Below are 21,713 nucleotides of genomic sequence, written 5' to 3' on the forward strand. Positions count from 1 at the left end.
GGGAGAGCCGAAGGGAACCTCCACGCCGGTATTGAGCCGGAGCGCTGTCAATCACGCACACCTCCTGAATCCAGCGTCTTCCTTCTGGCCAGGCTCTGCCCTTCACTCCTCACGTCGCAGGGCGATTGGGAGCTCGGTATTTCACTCAGCCATGGGAGGGCCATTGAGAAGAGAAGCTGCCCGCCCACTTTGGGCGCCTGTCACGTGACTGGAAGCTACCTTGGGGCTTTATTGTGAGGGCTGGGCAATTGCAGAGCGGTCGCTTTGCCATGGCCTGTTTCCGACAGAAAGGACGCGGTGACGCAGGCTCAGTAGTAGTAGTCAGGCGTCACCGTGGATCTTGTCCTTACTGGCGGTTTTTAGGGACTTGCTCCACGCCACTCCACTCACATCTGTTCACATTTCCGTAGTCTGACATGCGGAAGCCCTCTTGGTTCTGTTCATGGCCCATATCGCTGCATTCATCGTTTAATACTAGTTGAAAAATTATCAGTTTCCCCCATTAATTACTATGAAACTGCGAGCAGAGTTTAACAGGCTGCTTTCACTAAGTTTGGGGTCTGGCATCACGTACAGTCAACCAAATAATGTTGGGAGTATTTACCTATATAGAAAATATGGAAGTGTATATTAAGTATGGGGAAAGTCAACATTGTGCTACAATTTACAGCTAGCAAATAGTATAATTTGGTAACTCGTATATCCACCAGTATTTAAAGTTCCTACACCAAAGCAGGACAGTTGCAGTCATAAAGAGGTTTCCTTTTAACATTCCATTTATGCCTTGGAGGGAGAGTTAGGGGTTCAAATACTCCACACCGCAACGTTTTGTTGCAGGTCCCACTTTCCCCCCTCCTGATAAAGACACACAAACACCAAGTAAAAATATTATAAGCAAATGTGTCAGGAGCATTCCTGCAGTAAATCACATTATGCCAGTTAGAGTTACGTAATTCTTTATTAGCAAAAACATCTGCACAGACTAAACAGAGTGTCAGGCCTAGTGAGCATAGCAACTTGATCTCCAGTAGGTCCTGCCTCCATGAAGCAGTCAGTGAGGGGAGCTGTTACTGTTGAGTAGGCAGGCAGGAACTTCCAGTAGTAGTTTGCAAACTCCAAGAACCTCTGCAAACCCTTCTTAGTCTTTGGTGCCTGCCAAGACGCCACACTGCTGACCTTAGGAAGATCAATCTCCATCCCTTTGGGGGTCAAGCGAAATCCCAGGAAGTCCATCATCATGACACAATGCATACTCCTAACCCTGGAAGGAATTTTATGACATATTTGACATACTCAGCGTCTCTGAAAAGAGGTAGTGTGAAGATAGACATTGGTAGCAGCTTGCTTCCTAGGGCTACTGTTACTCTTGGCACTGGCTGTGGAAGAGCCACACTTCCTTCACTCACTTTGTACAGGGCATCCACACAAAGTCTTGAACTAAACATCTTCTCTAATTTTACCCTTTCCTCTCGAGTCCAGTTTCTCTTCCATTTCTGTCAGAGCTGAGAAATCTGACCTTTTCTTCCTCTGCAACTCAATGGAATAGCTTCAGAGTTTCCCCAGATGTAGATGGTCTCTTCGGTTATTGTTCCAGACAAGTGAAGCTGGTCACTTTCCTTTTTTTTTTTTTAAGGAAATAAATTTTATTTAAGATTCGACAATAACAATAAATCAACAATAACTAATACAGTACATCAATTCATTGCAGTTGACCATCTTTAACAAGAGTTAACAAACTACAAAACATCACTTCTGGTTAGTCAGCTTTTTATATTTAACTTTATCTTTTTCTTAGCTGATCAGAAAAAAAGAGACTAAAAGAAGAAGGTGAGAAGAGAGAAAAATGTAAAAGAGGAAGAAAGGAAGAAAAAGAAAAAGGGGGAGCAAGTATAAAGAAATTAATAAAGAAAAAAATAAAAAGGAGAATAAATACATTTAACTTCCGATTAGACTCACTGTATTATATTTCTATTGTTCTTTCACACACAGTTCCAAATTACTGTATTACTTTCTTTATTTTTATCGGATATCAAAAACATTATGTTTCTTATCTTACAAGGATCATTCTAGTTCTGCCAAGAGATGTTTATTATTACAATAGTTTTCCAGGTATTCTTTAAAGATTTTCCAGTTCCCTCTAAATCTTTCTCAATATTCCAAAACTCCTCTCTAGAAAAAAATTCTATCACTTAAATACTTCCCTTTTATAAACAACCATTTGTTTTCTTTCTGCCCGCTAAGTTGCAGTGGAGGAGGCTTTGTGGACACCAGAAGTCCTCAAGGGAGCCACTGAGCCCAGGGACACTGCACCAGTGGCTTCAGTGCATTTCAGCTTGGGCAGTGAGCAGGCAGCATAGGCAAAAACTGCTGTATCCAGCAAAACTGTATAGAAATATATCAAGTACCGTAACTCCCACTTCCCTAATGTCTGCATAGAAAGGAAAAGGTGCACACACCCTACAACACAGGTTTCTGATTATCATTTATAAAAACCATGTTACTAATGAAACATTCACATTTTTAGTAATATATATATATATATATATATAATATTATATATAATATTATATATATATATATATATATAATCATAGAATCATAGAGTTGGAAGAGACCACAAGGGCCATCAAGTCCAACCCCCTGCCAAGCAGGAAATTATATATAAATAATACGCCTAGAAGTGTGTGTGTGTGTGTTTCAATAATCCCAGCTATAAGAATTAATATCAAGGACAGTGGCATCTCAGTGCCACTGCAGAATGAATGGTTAATTTATCCTGACAGACACTATCAGGATATGCATATCAAATTCTGATCTGGGCTTTGCCGTGGCCTCACTGGATATCACAGGCAAGCCAATATTTTTCACACACACCCTTCCTATCTGTAAAAAAACTTCCAAAGTTGTTGGAACCATTTAACTGATAAAATGTTTCTGAAGGAACTGAGCACTGCAAATGAAGTGTTATGTAATTACCAAGCATTCTCATATCAATTATTAATCAATTTAAAAAGCTCAAAAAGCTAGGACAATATTTTGTCTTATTATTACTAGATCTGGCAAACTATCTTAATATGATCTAGCAGTAAGCTACATTAATAGACACAAAGGAGTCTGCATTGTATAATACCGGAACATAAAGTTTGAAGTAAAGTAAACATGAAGTAAATGAAGTAAATGAATTAAATTAAGAAAAAGGGACAATGATGAGCGCAAGCTGTCAAGATCGATCACCAGTAACTAATTAAAACAATCATAATTTGTAAATCTAATATTCTGATTTAAAGAATGTACAGTGTTATAACAAGTTACTTAAATGTTTATTAACATAAAAATCATATTAATCAAAAGGAGTGCATACTTAATAGGAATAACTATTGAATACCTAGAAATATTTGTATAAGTCATTATTGACTATTGGTAGACACACAATTTAGTAAGATCTTTTGTTTGAAATATTTTTTCTTATGTCTCCATTGGTTGCTGAAATACTTTATACTGAACTATGGGTGTCTTGGTTTTTTTCTGATTTCCTTAAGGAAAGCATATGTTTAGCAAACTAATTATATTGTACCAAAGGAAATAAGGAAAAACTTAATTATGCAGCCTATATCTTTATTTTGCAGTGTTACTGTTGTGCATCATTCATTCCAATTTTACAAGCTACTGGGAGGAGAAAACAATGTGTAGTTCAGTGCAGTCCTGTCCCTGACTACCTGGACAGCTTTTGAAATCTCAGGAGGCATTACCCACATTTTCAAGCATATCATCTTCACAGTGTAAAGGCTAGAAACTTGATTGTGTGTCTGTATGTTTTAAGTGGAAGCTTAGATTATCAGGAAGCTGAGCTGACTAACCCTTTACCACATTCTGTGCTTATTCTGTGCTTCTACAGAAGCATGCACACAATCCAGACACTGCATTTCCTGTGTTTTGCTGAGCACTGCAGAAAGGCAAATGACAGGTCCAAAACATTTTCTTTACAGGGTCTTTTTGAACTATAGGTCTTCCTGCACACATCCCTGTTTCATTGACCCCATCCTTTTGTTCACAATTACGCTGTGACCCCCTTCATATTTCAGCAATATAGTAAAATTAGGACATATATCCTAGTTTATTTAATAGGATTTAGAATCTATTCTGATTCCCCTCTTGTTTTGCCCTTGATACCCATTAGGCAATAAGCAGGGACAGTCTGACTAACAAAAAGAGGAACATAAAGACTATCAGATGACAGGCATTAAAAAGGGAATCATCTAGCCCACTAAGGGAAATATTTGTTAGTTATTTTATCCGCACATCCCAGACAGACTGGAACCAAAATACACTGTATTCAGCAGATAATTATGAGAAACTTTCACATCTCTACACTGAGACACAGCAGCAGGCAGTACATGCAACTTCCTGGGGAACAGATTGGAGACTTTGCATGCTAGGCAGATCCAGTGGGAAGAGTCTTATGATTTCCCATATGTTACTGCTTGTGTGCATGTTTATTTCAATATGTAGTCATTTATGTTACATGTAAGCTGCCTTGGTGTCCTGGAAGGTATAGCATAAATTACTGTAATAAATAAACAGGGTTAAGGAATTATCAAGTATTGGTTAAGCATTTTGGTTTGTAGGAGTGTTGTTCCTGTGTTAGAATGTGACCTACCAATGGTTCTCTTTCCCACAATTCTAAGAAAACAATAAATATACTTGATTCAGTGAAGTTGTTGGGTTGTGCAGAGTGTTATAATGTCTGTCAGTGCATAACAGCTTAGTCCATATGGCAAAACACACTTCCAGAGCTACATTGCTGAAGAATGGAAGTTGGTCATGCCGAATCCTCATGGTTCAGAGGACCGATGGTTCAGAGGACCGGCCTACTGAAAATGCTCTGATGTTCCTCCAGCCTATAGGTCATTGGTGTTTACCTCAACCTACGAATTTCTATTTAGGTTTCTAATTCAAACACATGCATTGTGGGCTCAAGTTCCTGATTCATTTAATGCCTATTCATGAGCACCAAGTTACTATGGAAACCCCCACATTTTATTTTCAATACTGGAAGGAAACATAATTTCAGTGAAAGGCAACACTTAGTGACTCCTAGAATACTTGGCATCCCCCACTCCTTTTGACACTGATAACTTGGTTCTCTCCTTCTCATATAAGTACAGTGGTACCTTGGGTTACATATGCTTCAGGTTACATACGCTTCAGGTTACAGGCTCCGCTAACCCAGAAATAGTGCTTCAGGTTAAGAACTTTGCTTCAGGATGAGAACAGAAATTGTGCTCCGGCAGCACAGCGGCAACAGGAGGCCCCATTAGCTAAAGTGGTGCTTCAGGTTAAGAACAGTTTGAGGTTAAGTACGGACCTCCGGAACGAATTAAGTACTTAACCCGAGGTACCACTGTACTTATGGCATTTTGGGATATTGATAGTCCTAACAAGACCTCAATGCAAAACAGTTTTAGAAAAAAAGAGAAAGACAGGGTCACACAAAGCTGAGTTGGGGCTCTGTAAATCTATCTTAGAATGCTGATTGCCTTTCTTCCTAGATATCTGATGTGGCAGGTTGGACTTTGCCTGTTTGTTAGAGTGTTTAAGTTGTGTTTCTGCCTTTGTTCCCCCTGTATGTTTGGAAAATAAATGCAATCATTACAAATTTCCAGTAAGCCTCCAGTGATGTCCTTCCATACGCACTGTGTCCCTATAAAATACCTCCACACTGTATTACACATTGTGTCCCTATAACTTCTCTCTTGGAAAATGTGGTGTGTAATGAAATATATTTTGGGTCTGCAGCAGTCCAGACTTACATGGAGAGCCTTGTACTTTGAGGTACAATAGCCTAGTGTGACAGACAAGCTTTGGGTCTGCGTCTTTGTGACCCAACAACCAGTGGGAGCTGGCAAGTGGATCACTGAATTAGGAGAGACAAAGAGAGAATGGAATTTAAGTTAGAGGTTGACAGTCAAGAGATAGGGATGTCTGAGAGAGCACAGGCAGGGGTTGTCTGTGGGGTAGGCAGGGATCTGGATTTTAGAATTAGGGACTTTCTGTCTGTCTGTCTGTCTGTCTGTTTGTCTGGAGAGAAGGGTTCTCTGGCTCTATGAATAGGCTCAAAGAGGAGCTACCTGTTAGAGCAGGGGTCAGCAACCTTTTTCAGCAGGGTTTCCACCATCCCTCTGACCATGTTGTGGGTCGGACTATATTTTGAAAAAAAATATGAACGAATTCCTATGGCCCACAAATAACACAGAGTTGCATTTCAAATAAAAGGACACATTCTACTCATGTAAAAACATGCTGATTCCTGGACCGTCTGTGGGCAGGATTGAGAAGGTGATTGGGCCGCATCCGGCCTTAGGTTGCCTACCCCTGTGTTAGAGGGTACAGATTGCTAAATGGCTTTCAGTTAGGGTTAGGTCTAATCTGTGGCTGGACAAGGTTTTTCTATCTATCTGAGGGAAAGTTAGAGGGTTTGGAAGTATTTTATGGCTAGGGTAAAAGAATATACATCCTAAAAAGAATATTTCTGTCCAGTGACAGTTTGAAAGCAATAAGACAGTTAATAAAGTTCTCTTTGTAACAAAGTATTTTGCCTTGCAAAAGTAATCACTAAGCAACGACTTCTTCAGTGTAAAAAATTAAATTCCTGTTTTGTTTTAAAAGTGCCTAGTCCTTACCTAGTTCTTCTGAGTAATGGTTGAGTGGTCAGAGATTACTCTTTACTGATTTGTAACATCTTGCTGCTGGTAAATAACCACATTACCACAAACAGTTAATCCTAAAACCTTTGCTGGAGAAATAAAGGGGGGATGTAACCAATAAAAGGTAAAGGAGCCCCTGACCGTTAGGTCCAGTCACGGACGACTCTGGGGTTGCAGTGCTCATCTTGCTTTACTGGCCAAGGGAGCTGGTGTACAGCTTCAGGGTCATGTGGCCAGCATGACTAAACCAGAGCAGCGCACGGAAACACCATTACCTTCCCGCTGGAGCAGTACCTATTTATCTACTTGCACTTTGACATGCTTTCGAACTGCTAGGTTGGCTATATAACCAATACAGTAGTACCTCGGGTTAAGAACTTAATTCATTCCAGAGGTCCATCCTTAACCTGAAACTGTTCTTAACCTGAAGCATCACTTTAGCTAATGGGGCCTCCTGCTGCCGCCGCGCCGCCACGTGATTTCTGTTCTCATCCTGAAGCAAAGTTCTTAACCCAAGGTACTATTTCTGGGTTAGCGGAGTCTGTAACCTGAAGCGTCTGTAACCCGAGGTACCACTGTACAGTATAACTAATACTGATATAACCAATAGCACACCAATAGTGGCTATGTTATCCAGCACCCATCCTAAGCGAAGATGTCTGTCACAACTAGCTTCTTTCAGTTGTTTTGCCTGTTTTACAGTCTGTTCCAGAGAATGCCATTCAGATGTTGTACTGGGAGAAGAGATTTCTCCTAGTCCTTTGTCCTATTAATAGTTGTACAGAGTACTCCCCTCACAAGTCACAGTGTGTTATGTGAAAGTAACATGCCTGTTGTGATAGACACAACACTCCTTATTATAAAGAGAAGCTTGCATGAAAACAATGCAAGAATTGTTTCCTGAATGATTATGCTGCCATTACCACATATTACTATAGTTTTAGAAGTTGGGTGTATGAGATGCTATGTTTATCTACAACCGAGGTGAAATTTTGGTCTGGCTCTGCGGAGAACTGTAGCCCCTCAATAATAACACTCACCCACCTCACCTCGCTTGTGTTGACAAGGGAAAAAACATACATGGAAGAGGATGGTCAAAGGCCTGGTACAGGTCACCAAGGCAATCAGTAGGGTCAAGCAGAGAGAAGAATATTATTCTGTCCCTGCCTCATGCATTCTAGTCTTTTCTTTTTCAGCCATTTTCAGTATGTAGGCAATTGCCATGAAAGGATAGCTTGCCTATTCCCCCAGTATTTTTTTTACTGTCTCTCCCATGCTGTACTCCTGCGTAGTGAGGCATGCCAGAGGAAGTATTGCAGAAATGGATATACTGAAGTTTATGGCACCTAAACAATATGGAAACACAGACTACTACCCAAACTGATTTCTCTAACAGGATGAAGGCGTGGGTCCTATTTTAGGAACAGCATCAGGGCTCCCAACCACTTTAACCTGGCTTTGGAGGGTTAACTCTAAGTATGACTATTACTGGATATGATTCACTGTGCTTAAGCAAACAGACCCCAAGCTTTCTGACCCTAGAGCACATTTAAAAGTTTAAGGCAGGGGTCAGCAACCTTTTTCAGCCATGGGCCGGTCAACCAGCCCTCAGACCATGTGGTGGGCCAGATTATTTTTTGGGGGGGTGGGGAATGAACGAATTCCTATGCCCCACTAATAACCCAGAGATGCATTTTAAATAAAAGAACACATTCTACTCATGTAAAAACACCAGGCAGGCCCCACAAATAACCCAGAGATGCATTTTAAATAAAAGGCCACATTCTACTCATGTAAAAACATGCTGATTCCTGGACTGTCCATGGACTGGATTGAGAAGGGGATTGGGCCGCATCTGGCCCCCGGGCCTTAGGTTGCCTACCCCTGGTTTAAGGCACTGTGATGGGCACCACGAAACGACCATTTCACAGAAGAAAACCAGGGGATCCTCAGAACCACATCCAAAAGCAAAACATGGGGTGGGGATTACAGAAGGGAGGTAATCAGGACCCTACTCTGTAGGAATGGCATTCACATGGTGAGAGGCACACCTCGCCTGACACAGACACGCCACAGCTTGTCCAGTATGCCACATTATATCTCTGACCCTTTTGCCTCCTTGGCAAGAGTGTTGCTCTATCTCAGAGGTCAGCAACCTAAGGCCCATGGGCTGGAAGCAGCCCATGAGGGTTGCTTAACTAGCCCATGAGCCGCCCCCAACCTGAGCCGCCTGCTTGGCAAGTCCCCGCATGCTGCGCTAAGCCGGTGTAGTGCGGCGTGGGGACTCTCTTCCGCAGCTCTGGAAATTGCTTCTGTGCATGCCCAGACACCGAAAATCGCTTCTATGCAGGCGCGATTTTCGGTGTCTGGGCATGCGCAGAAGTGATTTCTGCCACTGGGGACATGCGCAAACGTGATTTCCGGTGCCGCGCCGGTCTGGCCCATGGAGGATCTCCACAGGAGTGATCCAGCCCATGCCCAGTAAGTCTTACCAACTCCTGCTCTATCTCTAACCTTTGAATCCTTGGCAGAAGCATTGCTAAAAATCCCCTTTGATAGGAACATGACTGAAGGAATGACCACCAGGTGTGGAGCACACTTCCACCCACAGTCAAGACACAGCTGTCTGAACATCCTGCCCTGTATCTAACCTTTGGCTTTCTCAGTGGTCTACCGTGCCCTGTCTGTGACCTTTGTCATCATACATTGTTCAAGGGGAAAATGACGCTGTGGAAACAGGTGTCAAAATAACTTTGTACCACCCCCCGATCTCATGATTGGAAGATGTGTAAAGGGTACACTCCCAAATGTATCTGACTGGTTTTGCATATTGCCAATAAAAAAAGGGATGCAGGTGGCGCTGTGGGTTAAACCACAGAACCTAGGGCTTGTCGATCAGAAGGTTGGTGGTTCGAATCCCCGCGACGGGGTGAGCTCCTGTTGCTTGGTCCCAGCTCCTGCCAACCTAGCAGTTCGAAAGCATGTCAAAGTGCAAGTAGATAAATAGGCGCTGCCCTGGCAGGAAGGTAAACGGCATTTCCGTGTGCTGCTCTGGTTCGCCAGAAGCGGCTTAGTCATGCTGGCCACATGACCCGGAAGCTGTCTGCGGACAAACGTTGGCTCCCTCGTCCAGTAAAGTGACATGAGCGCCGCAACTCCAGAGTTGTCCACGACTAGACCTAACGGTGAGGGGTCCCTTTACCTTTAATAAAAGGGCTCTGTAGGGCTTGGAGAAGCAGCTTTTCCCCGCAGAGCCCACCTGTATCCTCAGCTCTGGTGTCGTCTCGTAAACCCATAAACCCCTTTTAGCCAGTGTAACTTCTGCTGGGTTCTTCAGCCATGTGACCAAACTAAACAGAGTTTGGAGCAAGGGTAAGTGTTTCCTTCCCTGCCATGCCACACTCATTTTCTGGGAGTTACCCTGGCTGAGCCCCCACTGAGTTGAAATGAGAGACTTCAGTACATGTAGCCCTGACAGTGCCCAGGATTAGCCAGCTTAGCTGGAGATCTACCTATTCCAAACTCTGCTCATCCCGGTAGATTTTGGGCTTGGATCCCTAATTTTTAAAGCAATTAACATTTGGAAGGAGCAGTGGAATTTCAAGGTTAACAATGCTGGTGTCTCGGGATACCATGGTTCCTCTTGAGTGCCACATTAGGAACTTCAGGCACCAATAATTAGGAAAAGTTATCCAAGACCTTCCCAAGCACAGAACTGGAAGTACAAATGCATTTCATTTTTTAATAGGTTATAGTAAAACCAAAAAAACACAAACTGCTGATCGTGTCATAATAAAACATCCTGAGTGCTTCATAAAGCTGAATTCATATCACCTTGACAGCAAAAGCAAGGTGGCATTGCAATTCATTAGACATTTCTGAAATGCCCTTTTTAATCTATTCATCCAACATCCATCTAGTCATCCAAGTCATGTATATAAAAACATACACACACAAACAAAATCTCAGTGGTTGTTTCATAACTAAGAAACAACCTTCCTGCAGAGAAGGAGGTGCTGCAAAATTTCCCTTTGCTGACTAGGATTAAGGTTGCCATGGGGGAATGAGCTTTTAGTACGTTTTAGTTAGTTGCTATTTCAACGGGGCAATATTATTTGTCTTGCATATTGCAACTCATCCCAATTCCTTCTCAACCCCATTGCTAAGTGTCCAGATAAATAAGATACTGGAGAAACATTCTCAATTGCCACGAGAGGTGTGTTTTATTTTCAGAACAAGTAGTTTGGCAAAGAGGCTAGAATGCAGCAGAACTGAAGTACAAGTAGCCAGCAGGATGAAATATTTCCGGAGCTTGGAGGAATATTCTCTTTCTCCACAACTTTAACTTCAATTGGCCTTTCTTCAGTGACTACATCTGGAGGGTTCTTAACATCACAGAAATAAGTGCCATTGTCTGCTGGTTGCATGTTTTCTATCGTGATGGATGCATCTTGCTTAAAAAAATCTCCAGCCCATGTGCTGCGGCCAGTGAATTGTGTATTCTTCCCATCATATGCTTTCTCATTTGAGTAATAGAAAAACTGTAAGCATAAAACCAAACGCAATCACTTTGTTAATAGCTGCTTTGAGTTTAACATAGTTGTTGAAGAAGCAGGATACAAATTTTAAATCAAACCGTGATTAACTTTGCAGGAACACATTAATAAAAAGACCACAAAGAGACACAAATAAGTAATTATGTTAAATGAAAGGGGGAGAGATCAATAGAAGAAATATGTGAGCAAAGTATCTCAAAGACTGCAATTTGAGGACAGGCAAAAATATGGGGCTTTTCCACACTAGAGCAAAATGTGGATTTGCACTTGCCTGTTTCCACATCAATGTAAGGGCATCCAAACAAGTCTCTCCCTATCCCAGTGTTGTCTTGTACAGTACTTTTAATGTGGGATTTGCAATTATTGGAAAGTCTACAACAGCCAGGATTGAAAAACCTCAAACTGAAAGTGAGGAAAGTCTGAGACATCACTGGGATGGGGAGGATGTTAATAGCAGGACAGGGAGGTACAAATCCACATTTTGTTCCTGTGTGGAAAAAACGCATTTGGTTCTTATTGAGTGCTGTCAATACACAACAGACAATACAGTTGTGAGTTTGGTGGGAGGTTAGACTTCTAATTCCAGGATCCAACAAGGATTTGATTGCTGAAATAGCCAGACCAGCTTTTTGGTGAGGTAATTGCCCCCTAAGCAATGCTAGAAATGGAGATATGAAAGCTAGGAGTTAAATGGCACCTTAAACCTAGGTTATGGGCACAACAATAGAATCTCTGGACACAATTTTTAAATGACAAGAATACAAAGCTGAAAATGAATGAAATTCAGCTAAAATTTTATGTTCATTTTTCACATGGTCCAGTCCTTCCCCTGCCCACCCCTCTAATATTATTCAGAGGGTGTCTTCTCCAGTCTTCAGAGAGTAGCTGGAAGTGGGGAGGCAGAAAAAGGTCCTCCTTTCCTTCCACTCTACAGTTTTAAACTGAAATTTTAGGTGCAGTATTGGGCCCAGAGGTCAGAAATTGCTTGCACTAATGAAATTCCAGGGCGCACAATGTGCCTAGAACAATGGGAGTTTCAAACACTGCCCCTAATTATGGGTCCTTAAGGTAACAAAGGAAATGGCTCTGAGCAAATGTGTGTCTCCCCACCAGTGCCTCCCTACTGGCTGGTGGTTAGAAGGACAAAAGCCAGAGTTGGTATGTGTGAGAGCTAGATGCTAGAAGCAGGCTGCAGGCAGGAGCCTGTGAGGGGGAGACATGCTTGGTTTCTGTTGGAATCCAAGGTTGTGGGAGAAGCAAGACCTGCTGGCGTGTTAATGCTGTAAGCCCCTGCACCACAGGGTCAGGTTGCATATATGTGTAAATAAACCATATAACATAAAGACCCCCCAGTCTCTGCTGCCCCTCATTCTGAGGAAACCAAACCTATGGTAAGCACCTGGAACCCCTGGAATCTTGTAACACTCAGAGATTAGGGTGGCGTGCAACAATACATTGCTTCAATAAGGCATTCATTCAGTTGACAAAAGAAAAGTAGTGGTTTCCAAACCTGTAATCCACTTTCACCACAAAATCTAATGCAAATCTAGCTTTCCTTCAGGCATTAACTCTTACAGTTATGGGACGGTCATCTGTTCCCCGTTTTCGATAGCTCCAGGTAGCAGAGGCTCCAGTAGTAATCGTCTCTGATGATGTGAACTTGCATGGAAGCTTCGCTACTGTCCCAATCTCCACAATCAGTTCTGCTGGTGTGGACACTATAACAGCTGCAATATCGGCGGTTGCAGAACAAAATACCAACCAGGTCCCTTTAAAGCAACAGAATTACACAGTTTACTTTAGAGCAATGTAAAGCTAGACGAAGGCATGCATAAGTTAGCCTACTTTGAATATTTATTTATTTTTGCTTAAAATATTGGTATATTGCCCATTATGGGGGGGGGACTTCGAGGCGGTTTATAATAAAATTGATTAAAAACATCTAAAAATCAATGCAGCTGCATTTACAGACAGAACAAAATAGTCATGAAAAACATATGGATGGTATCTAACACCATCATTCCATTAGCACAATGATTTTGGCTGCACTCCTCTTCCCATGCAACTTGCTTGGGGGGTTCCCCTAAAATTCTGGAGAAGATTTGAGGGAGGGGACTGAGGAGAAGTTCCACATACTGCACAGCTGCAAGTTCTTGTGCCACAGACTATGACACTTATTTCCATGATCTCAAGAACCCTCCAGACATAGTCACTGCAGAAATGCCAACTGAGAGAGAAAATCCCTGGAAAGATCACAACCACAACTTCTGGAAAAATTGACTTAGAATAGAAAAAAATGGTTTAAGGTTTGAGTAAGGGTTAGCTAGGCCAAAGGGGTGCCATTGCCTTTGGCCCAAGCCACCCAGAAGTGGGTGGAGCTATCCCACAATATTGGAGAGATGCAATATTGGACAGCCTGCAGATCAGCTGAGAAGCAGAATTATCACCCTTTCCCTACTCATCAAATGATTGATCTGATGAGTGGGGAACAGGCAATCTGCATCCCTATTAGGTCACTGGGCTGGGAAGAGAGATTTCAACCTCTCCACCCCAGAACCACCTATATTTTAATCCCTCCCCCTTATTTTTTGCTGCTGCTTCCTGTTATGTACTGAAGTTCTCACCCTGGGCCAGCAGGGGGATACTGTAGATAGTATGCAAATAACGAGTCGAAAGTGACATTCAGTGATTGGATAGCTTTAGAAAATTGTTACAGTTACGTTGTACTGGAGCCCTATATAAGCAGGCTGACTGAACCCTTCAGTTCAGTTCTGTTCTGGCCTGTGAATAATCAAGAGCTGTTTGAAGAATTGCTGTGTCGTCTGATATGTTCACCCACAACTTAACACTTCCAACATTGGTGGGATCTTGGGGGGCCAAGAGCAGAGTCTAGAATCACTTACAGGCAGGAACCATTATGATCTGCCCATGAGTATCTGGTAACAGAAGGTGTTTGGTCATAACTGAGCCAAACCAAGAAATGGTTTGAACCATCCTTTAAACTCTCTGTTTTATTTTGTTACTGAGCCGCAACCCACTTTAAAGCTTTGTACTTTCTTCATGGCAATTCTAACAGCTAAGGAAAGCAAATCCTGTTATGAAGTGGAATTAGCCTGTATAATCAGTTCCCAAATGAACCTGTTCCTGCCGCAGCTAATGTGCATAGAAAAACACACACATTTCGCAGCTACCCAGAAGGCTCTTCACCCACAGACAGCCTTCTTTTGTGATTCTGAATCTCACATAACAAAATATTTACTTCTAATAAAAGGGATATTTGTCAATTGGACACATGAATTTATATGAGTTTCCAGAGATAATTGGATGCACTTTCATTCTGTACTGAGAGCTTCTTTGATGGATTAAACTTTGGGACTTTAAAAGCATGCAGCAAGTTTATTTTAAAGTAATTGATATTAGCTCATTCCATCAGAAGCAGAGCACATCCAATTTCACATTGTACTATAAGGATTTTCATTCACAAATGTTTCATTGCTCATATTCTTTTGTTTACTATTAAGATACAAGTATAGCTGTGGAATTGGCTGCTCAATTTATACTTAAGTTCCCAAGATTTTTCTTTTTGGTGATTATATACTGCATATAAAAAATACGTAGACTAGAGAATGGTCAAAGAAACTTGGAATCCAAAGCACACTTTCTCAGGAGTAAGGCCCAATTAATACAATGGACTCCGTAAACCTATTCAGGATTGCAAGCTTCATTTACAAGTCCTCGGCGTGAGCCGGACACACTGCACCGAGAGGAAACGCCGAGGGTCTGCAGTAACTAAGACTGCCCGCGACCCAGAGATCGACCTTAACAGGACCAACCTCTGCTCCGCCCTCGAAGCGACCCCTCTTTTCCCACCCAAAGCGACTTTTGCTCCCCGCCAGGGACCCCAGGAAAGGGGGTGGGGCCAGGCCACGTGTTCGCCCCGCCCTCTCGCCATTCCCGTGCGCCCCCTTCGGAGACCGAGAAGAGCGGCAGCCCTCACCGTGGCCCAGAGCCAAAGCCAGCGCCAGGCAGAGCGCGGGCGCGCCGGCGGGGAAAGAGCTCTTTCGCTTCCCCGGGCCGCCGGTTGCTGCGGCCGCGGAGGCGGCAGCCATCCTTCTGCCTCCGGACACCCTCTGCGCCCCATTGTTGCGCCGCCGCCCACCTCACAGCCATTGCTGGGGGACGGGAGGGGGGGCAAAGCGACGCCGCCGAGTCCGGCTGGCGCGAAAGTCAAAGTGCCCAAAGCACGAGGCCCTTCGCCAACCAAGGGGGCAGCTGCCCTCGAATCGTGCGCGCAGTTGTGGGCGCTGACACTCCGAAGGGAGACAGCAGGGAAAGGGCTCAGGAAGCTGACCTTGTGGCGGGAATAAAACTCCCCTACGAGGAATGCTTAGAACAGTGTTTCCCAAACTTGGGTCTCCAGCTCTTTTTGGACTACATTTCCCATCATCCCTGACCACTGGTCCTGCTAGGTAGCAATGGGAGTTGTAGTCCAAAACCAGCTGGCGACTCAAGTTTCGGAAACACTGGGCTAGAACAACATTGGGGGAAACCCAACAAACTTTGTGTGCTCACCTTCACACAAAAACACATGGAGTGGTTAAACTGAGCAATGGAGACTTGCCTCCTCTACATGTCCCCATTGAGCTTACTGGTTGAACACCAGCCAGTACTATCTATTCTGTTATCGCATTTGTCCTCTAAGTTTATTTACCCAGGAATGTTCTACAAGAGGAAATCATAGAAGAAGAAGAAGAAGAGGAGTTTGGATTTGATATCCCGCCTTTCACTCCCTTTAAGGAGTCTCAAAGCGGCTAACATTCTCCTTTCCCTTCCTCCCCCACAACAAACACTGTGAGGTGAGTGGGGCTGAGAGACTTCAAAGAAGTGTGACTAGCCCAAGGTCACCCAGCAACTGCATGTGGAGGAGCAGAGACACAAACCCGGTTGCTCAGATTACGAGACTACCACTCTTAACCACTACACCACACTGTAACTTGTACTGTAACTTGTTTATTTGACAAGAGATCCAAACTAAAAAGGCTAATGGGAAGTGGGGCTGTACTGTGTTAGGGTATCCACACATTTTGCCGCCATGGCAGCTTTCTAAAATGGGAAGAAAATGTGGCTGTGCTTGATTTATCATCTGTCACTAATATACGTATTGCAGCTGTACAGGCTCCAAGAATTAGGATCACAGAGCTTAAAAAGGCCAAGTTGGCTCCAATAGGAAAAAGGTTATTTGAAAACATTCACTTAAAGATGGCTTGTTTGGTTCCAAACATGTTCAAGACAGTTTTCCAGAACTGTCCTGCAGATTGCAACACAGACAGCGCTTCTCCAAAAACACAGATTTCCAAGAATACCATTATCAACAGGATAAACAAATTCCTTTCAGTAGCATCTTAGAGAACAAGTTTGTTATTAGTATGAGCTTTCGTGTGCATGCACACTTCTTCAGATCAACAGAGTCAGCCAGTAAAGCCAGAAAATGCATCAACTTCTGAAACAGGAAAGATTTATTATTGTGGTCACTGGAAAAAGTTGTCAATCAGCTGGTGACACAGATCCCAAGTGACTAATTGATATTTCATGTAATGTATGGAGTCGCTCTGCAAATGTGCCCATCCCTCACAGAACGCCCCCAAAGGGGGCGGGCAATTTCTCTTTAAATGGCCCTCCATTGGGAGGCTGGCAACCTGAGCTCCCAATCGCCCTGCGACGTGAGAAGTGAAGGGCAGAGCCGGGCAAAAGAGCTCGACACTCGCACGTTGGTTCGACCTGGTTCTCGCAGTTCTCTTCCCGGCAGGAAAATGGCAGCGGCGACCGTGGCGGGAGAAAAGCCTTTTCTCTTCGCTGAGCCCCGCCGTCTCCGCCAGAACTCGGGCGGCGGGGGAAGCGGAGCGCGCGCGGGAGGCGAGTCGTCTGGGGCGTGTGAACGCGACGCTGCGGCGGAGCGGAGCGCTGTTTCCTCGGTGCTGTTGGGTGTTGGCGGGGGATTCCAGGTCTCCCGGAGCCCCCCTCGCAGCCCCTCCCTGCTCTCTCTCCGGTAAAAGGAAGAATGGGTGGGGGTGAGCTAACGTACGTGTCATGATGGTGGCGGGTGTACGTGTGAATCGCTTTGCAGAAGAGCCCAGGACGGAACAGAGACCAAGGAAGAGCGGGTGACCTCTCTCTCTCCCTCTGCCACTTCGCCTTTTGGGTCTTTAGGTTGAGCTCTGCACAGATAATAATAAGGGTAAGACAGCCAGGCAAGAGGGGAAACTGACTTTTCCTACCCTGCTGCATGACAGTTAACCAACACATCAACAAAGCCGAAATAAAGACAGGGAGATCTTCCATGATATGTACTTAATTATCTGCTAACACACAGAGAGAAGAACAGAATAAATGCTGAACTGTGGTCTGTATCCCTGCACTTGATGGACTGTTGGGAGTGGGGTAGCTGGTGAAGGAAAATTAATACCCAATATCCCCACATCACGGGATCGCGGGTGGCGCTGTGGGTAAAACCTCAGCGCCTAGGACTTGCCGATTGCATGGTCGGCGGTTCGAATCCCTGCGGTGGGGTGAGCTCCCGTTGTTCGGTCCCAGCTCCTGCCCACCTAACAGTTCGAAAGCACCCTTAAGTGCAAGTAGATATATAGGTACCGCTTTCTAGCAGGAAGGTAAACGGCATTTCCGTGTGCTGCGCTGGTGCTGACTCGCCAGCTGCAGCTTCGTCAAGCTGCCCACGTGACCCGGAAGTGTCCTTGGACAGCGCTGGCCCCCGGCCTCTTAAGCGAGATGGGCGCGCAACCCCAGAGTCGGACAACACTGACCCATACGGGCAGGGGTACCTTTACCTTTACCTTTATCCCCACATACCCTCCCTTCATGTGCTTGGCCATTGTGAATGAAGTCCAATGCCGTACTTATTTCCCTGTTCCGCAAGTGTATTTGCTCCCGAAGGCTTTTGGAAAGTTGGTAGCATGAAGAAAATGTCTACTTGTTTAATGTCCCATCTGTCTTTTCATTTTATAAGCCCATGAGATTTCTGTCAGAAAGTTTGAAGGAGACGTGTCATTTGTTCAACTCAGCTTTCACTGCCGCCTTAAAGGTGCAACCCAAACTCCACTTACATGGAAGTGCCCACTGAATTCAATAGGTCTTGGTTGTAAGTAGAGAAGATTAGGATTACAGTGTAAGGTGGTGATTTGCTCAGTTAAAAACCCCTCTTCTGCAAGCTTGTTTGCTCACCAAGGCCTCTAGAAAGTTTGGAGGAGGTCGCGGTCTGTGCATCTCCTCCAGTCCCACCCAGACACTTTCTGCAAGTTTGTTTGCCTACTGCGGGGAGGAAGTTGTGGTCATAGGTCTCTATCTTTGCTTTCTGCTTATCGGGTTTTACAAAATGTTTTTGTTACGTTTTGCTGACGGTTGTAATACTGCACATGCTCAGGGCATTTTTTTGTACTCCACAAAACCTTATAGCGTAAATAAATTTGTTAGAAGATAGTGAAGAAATGAGACGAGAGCTGATGATGCAGGCGGGCTGTGCGGAAAGAGCTGCCTTTACAAGCCCCGCAAAGCCCTTTTATCAGCAATATGCAAAACATTCAGAGACATAAGAAACTTTGTGCTTCAGTACTTTCCCATCATGAACTGTCTATGTGACCCAGGTGTTTCCTTGTTTATTCAGACAAAGCCCCCCCATTCCACCACGTCATGTGAAGTGAAGGACATGAGGCAGGAGTTGGTAAGGCAGGTGAGCTGTGCACAGGCACAGTTAGCCAGCTAGCTCTGCGGAGGCTCTTTTTATTAGCACAATATGCAAAACCAGTCAGATACATTTGGGAGTGTGCCCTTTACACATCTTCCAATCATGAGATCGGGGGGTGGTACAAAGTTATTTTGGCACCTGTTTCCACAGCGTCATTTTCCCTTTGAACAATGTATGACAAAGGAAACAAAGGTCACAGGCAGGGCACAGCAGACTACTGAGAAAGCCAAAGGTTAGATAGAGGGCAGGATGTTCAGACAGCTGTGGCTTGTCTGCGGGTGGAAGTGTACTCCACACCCGAAGGTCACGCGTTCAGACAGCTGTGGCTTGACTGTGGATGGAAGTGTGCTCCACACCCGAAGGTCACGCGTTCAGACAGCTGTGGCTTGACTGTGGGTGGAAGTGTGCTCCACACCTGGCGGTCATTCCTTCAGTCATGTTCCTATTAATTGGGATTTCTAGAAATGCTTCTGCCAAGGATTCAAAGGTTAGAGATAGAGCAACGCTCTTGCCAAGGAGGCAAGAGAAGGAAGGAGGATTGAATGCCTTCTTTGCTTGTGGCCGTAAATTTGTTGGCATGGTTGTTGGATCTGTTTCTGACCTCTTGACCAGTCCTCAAAGGACTGGGAGTAGGAGAAAGTACAGAGAAGTGTAATTTTGTTACCTCCAATTCACACTGCTGCAAATCTGTTGGATCCAAGATTCAAGGGTGGAAATATAATCACAGCTTCTGCATTGGACAGGATTACAAAACAAGCAGTATACTTAGGGCTTGTTTGCTGTTGGAAAGGTGCTTTTAAATGTTGCAACATACAGAACATATTCAGGTGTTTGGCCAGGGAATGTAGTCTGGGATTCTGCCAAGCGTACGCTACTGCAAGATTGTGTCAAGGCCTTTGCACAGCACAGCCTCTGACACCAACTGCTTCTTAGCCACGTCAGATACAGTGGTACCTCTAGTTACGGACATGATCCATTCCGGGGTGCCATTCGCACCCGGAAAAGTCTGTAACTAGAGTGCTGCTTCTGGACACACGCACGGCGCAATAGAACACTTCTGCGCACATGCGCGTGGCGAAACCTGGAAGTATACACATCCGGGCTTGCTGCGTTCACAAGCCAAAAAGTTAGAACATGAACCTAATGCAACACAGGGTATAACTGTACTTTCATCACATGTAGGATTTGGGGGGTGGGGACTGGTCTCTATTTGGAAATACAGTGGTACCTTGGTTGTCGAACATTACGGAAGCCGAATGTTTTGGTTTCTGAACGTCGAAAACACAGAAGTGAATGTTTCCGTTTTCGAACGTGCCTCGGAAGTGAAATGGCTTCCGAGGTGTGTTTCTCCATTTTCTGAATGGAATTTGCCGACCACTCATTGCACCTTGGTTGTTGAACGTTTTGGAAGTTTAAAGGTCTTCTGGAATGGATTATGTTCAACAACCGAGATACCACAGTACACCAAATCAAGAAATAAACTGAGATGTGGAAGAGTAGAAGATTGTTTCACTTTGAACAAACCTTCAGTTTTTAGAAGTCTGGAAATGTTTCATCGCTGAGCTGCAGGGGGCAGAGGAATAATATTTCTCCATAAGGTCTGGAAATATGCATACTAGAAATTGTGACAGCAAGGGCCCCTTCTGAACCAAGGTAAGACACTTAGGGGCTATGTATTAATAAGACTACAGTGTTTAAGTATCCACTGTTTCTTTGCAAAGGAGGAGGATAGGGAGAGAACCAGGACAGGTGGAAGCCACACAAACGTTTCTTCCATCAGTCTCCTCCTCTGGCAGCAGAGATTCCTTTGGTACCAAACTGAGACATTTCCAGTTGGGACTAAATAAATAATAAAAAGCAAAGCTTAAGTGTCAACAGTATGTTTGCATGGGAGTAGGATAGGGAGAAAACTAAGACAACTTGGCCATGACCTGTGGCCTCTTAGCACTACCAGGCCAAGTGGGCAGCAGCTGCCATTGTCTCTTCTAAATAGATTTACTTACTTACTTACTTACTTTCTTATTTACTTGCTTGTTCTCATGTTGCCACCCTCCACATCTTCTTTGGGTGGGGGAAAATAGAGAAAGGCTTCAGATGCTGAATGTGAGGTGTGGGTTGGCTTGTGTGGAAGAGGTGGTCCTTAAGGTATTGGAGTTCTGAGCCACACAAGGCTTTGTAGGTGAAAGCCTATAAGATCATGGCACGTTTCTATAAATGCAGGCTTCTATAAATCTTGATTTTTGCATCATAGAAACGTGAGTGGGTTTTCTTAAGCACATTTAAACATTTAAGTCTGAGTATCATAGCACAGCAGCAGTGAGGTGGGAGACATTGCTTGCACAATGGTGTAATGGTGAGTGTCCTGCCTAAGTGGTATTCTGCTCTATTCTACTGCATGCTGGACGTGAAGGCAATGCAGTGAATGTGGAAGTGCCAAGGCATTTCCCCATTGCGAGAATGTTTTATTTCCTGTTTTGGTATTGCGATGTTTCCTCAATCCCTGCTGGTTTGTTTGCTTGCTAGCTACACCTGGTGTGGGTTGAGCTTGGGAAAGCTCCCAATTTGTATTCTTGTTCCCAACAAACAGCTGAATGGCTTTTCACAAGTTGTAAGTCTTGAGGTGTTTTTCTTTAATTCACGGGGAGCCCTGACAAACTGTGTAGCACACAGACGCCTTCCCAAGGATTCCCTTTCTCT

The 21,713-nt window shown here is 44.1% G+C and overlaps 1 protein-coding gene across 1 annotated transcript; it reads right to left on the reverse strand.

The window, feature by feature from the left end:
* Nucleotides 1-10,901: 10,901 nt before the first annotated feature.
* Nucleotides 10,902-15,416, reverse strand: LOC309531537 (myelin protein zero-like protein 1). Its single transcript, XM_082221128.1, has 3 exons — nt 15,258-15,416; nt 12,836-13,029; nt 10,902-11,245 (listed from the first exon to the last, which is right to left on the reverse strand). The coding sequence occupies exons 1-3, from the start codon at nt 15,367-15,369 to the stop codon at nt 10,934-10,936; spliced, it is 618 nt and encodes a 205-aa protein (XP_082077254.1). The 5' UTR covers nt 15,370-15,416; the 3' UTR covers nt 10,902-10,933.
* Nucleotides 15,417-21,713: the final 6,297 nt, after the last annotated feature.

The sequence above is a fragment of the Podarcis vaucheri genome (genome assembly GCF_965113315.1).
Source record: "Podarcis vaucheri genome assembly, chromosome: 4".
Lineage (NCBI taxonomy): Eukaryota > Metazoa > Chordata > Lepidosauria > Squamata > Lacertidae > Podarcis > Podarcis vaucheri.

What these genes read in the sequence shown, in the direction of transcription:
- LOC309531537 (XM_082221128.1), bottom strand. Translation starts at nt 15,369, where the DNA reads ATGGCTGCCGCCTCCGCGGCCGCAGCAACCGGCGGCCCGGGGAAGCGA. An exon ending in GGCTTTGGCTCTGGGCCACG is followed by an intron (nt 13,030 to 15,257) that starts GTGAGGGCTGCC and finishes GTTGCTTTAAAG; the next exon opens with GGACCTGGTTGGTATTTTGT. An exon ending in CAGATGACCGTCCCATAACT is followed by an intron (nt 11,246 to 12,835) that starts GTAAGAGTTAAT and finishes TTATGCTTACAG; the next exon opens with TTTTTCTATTACTCAAATGA.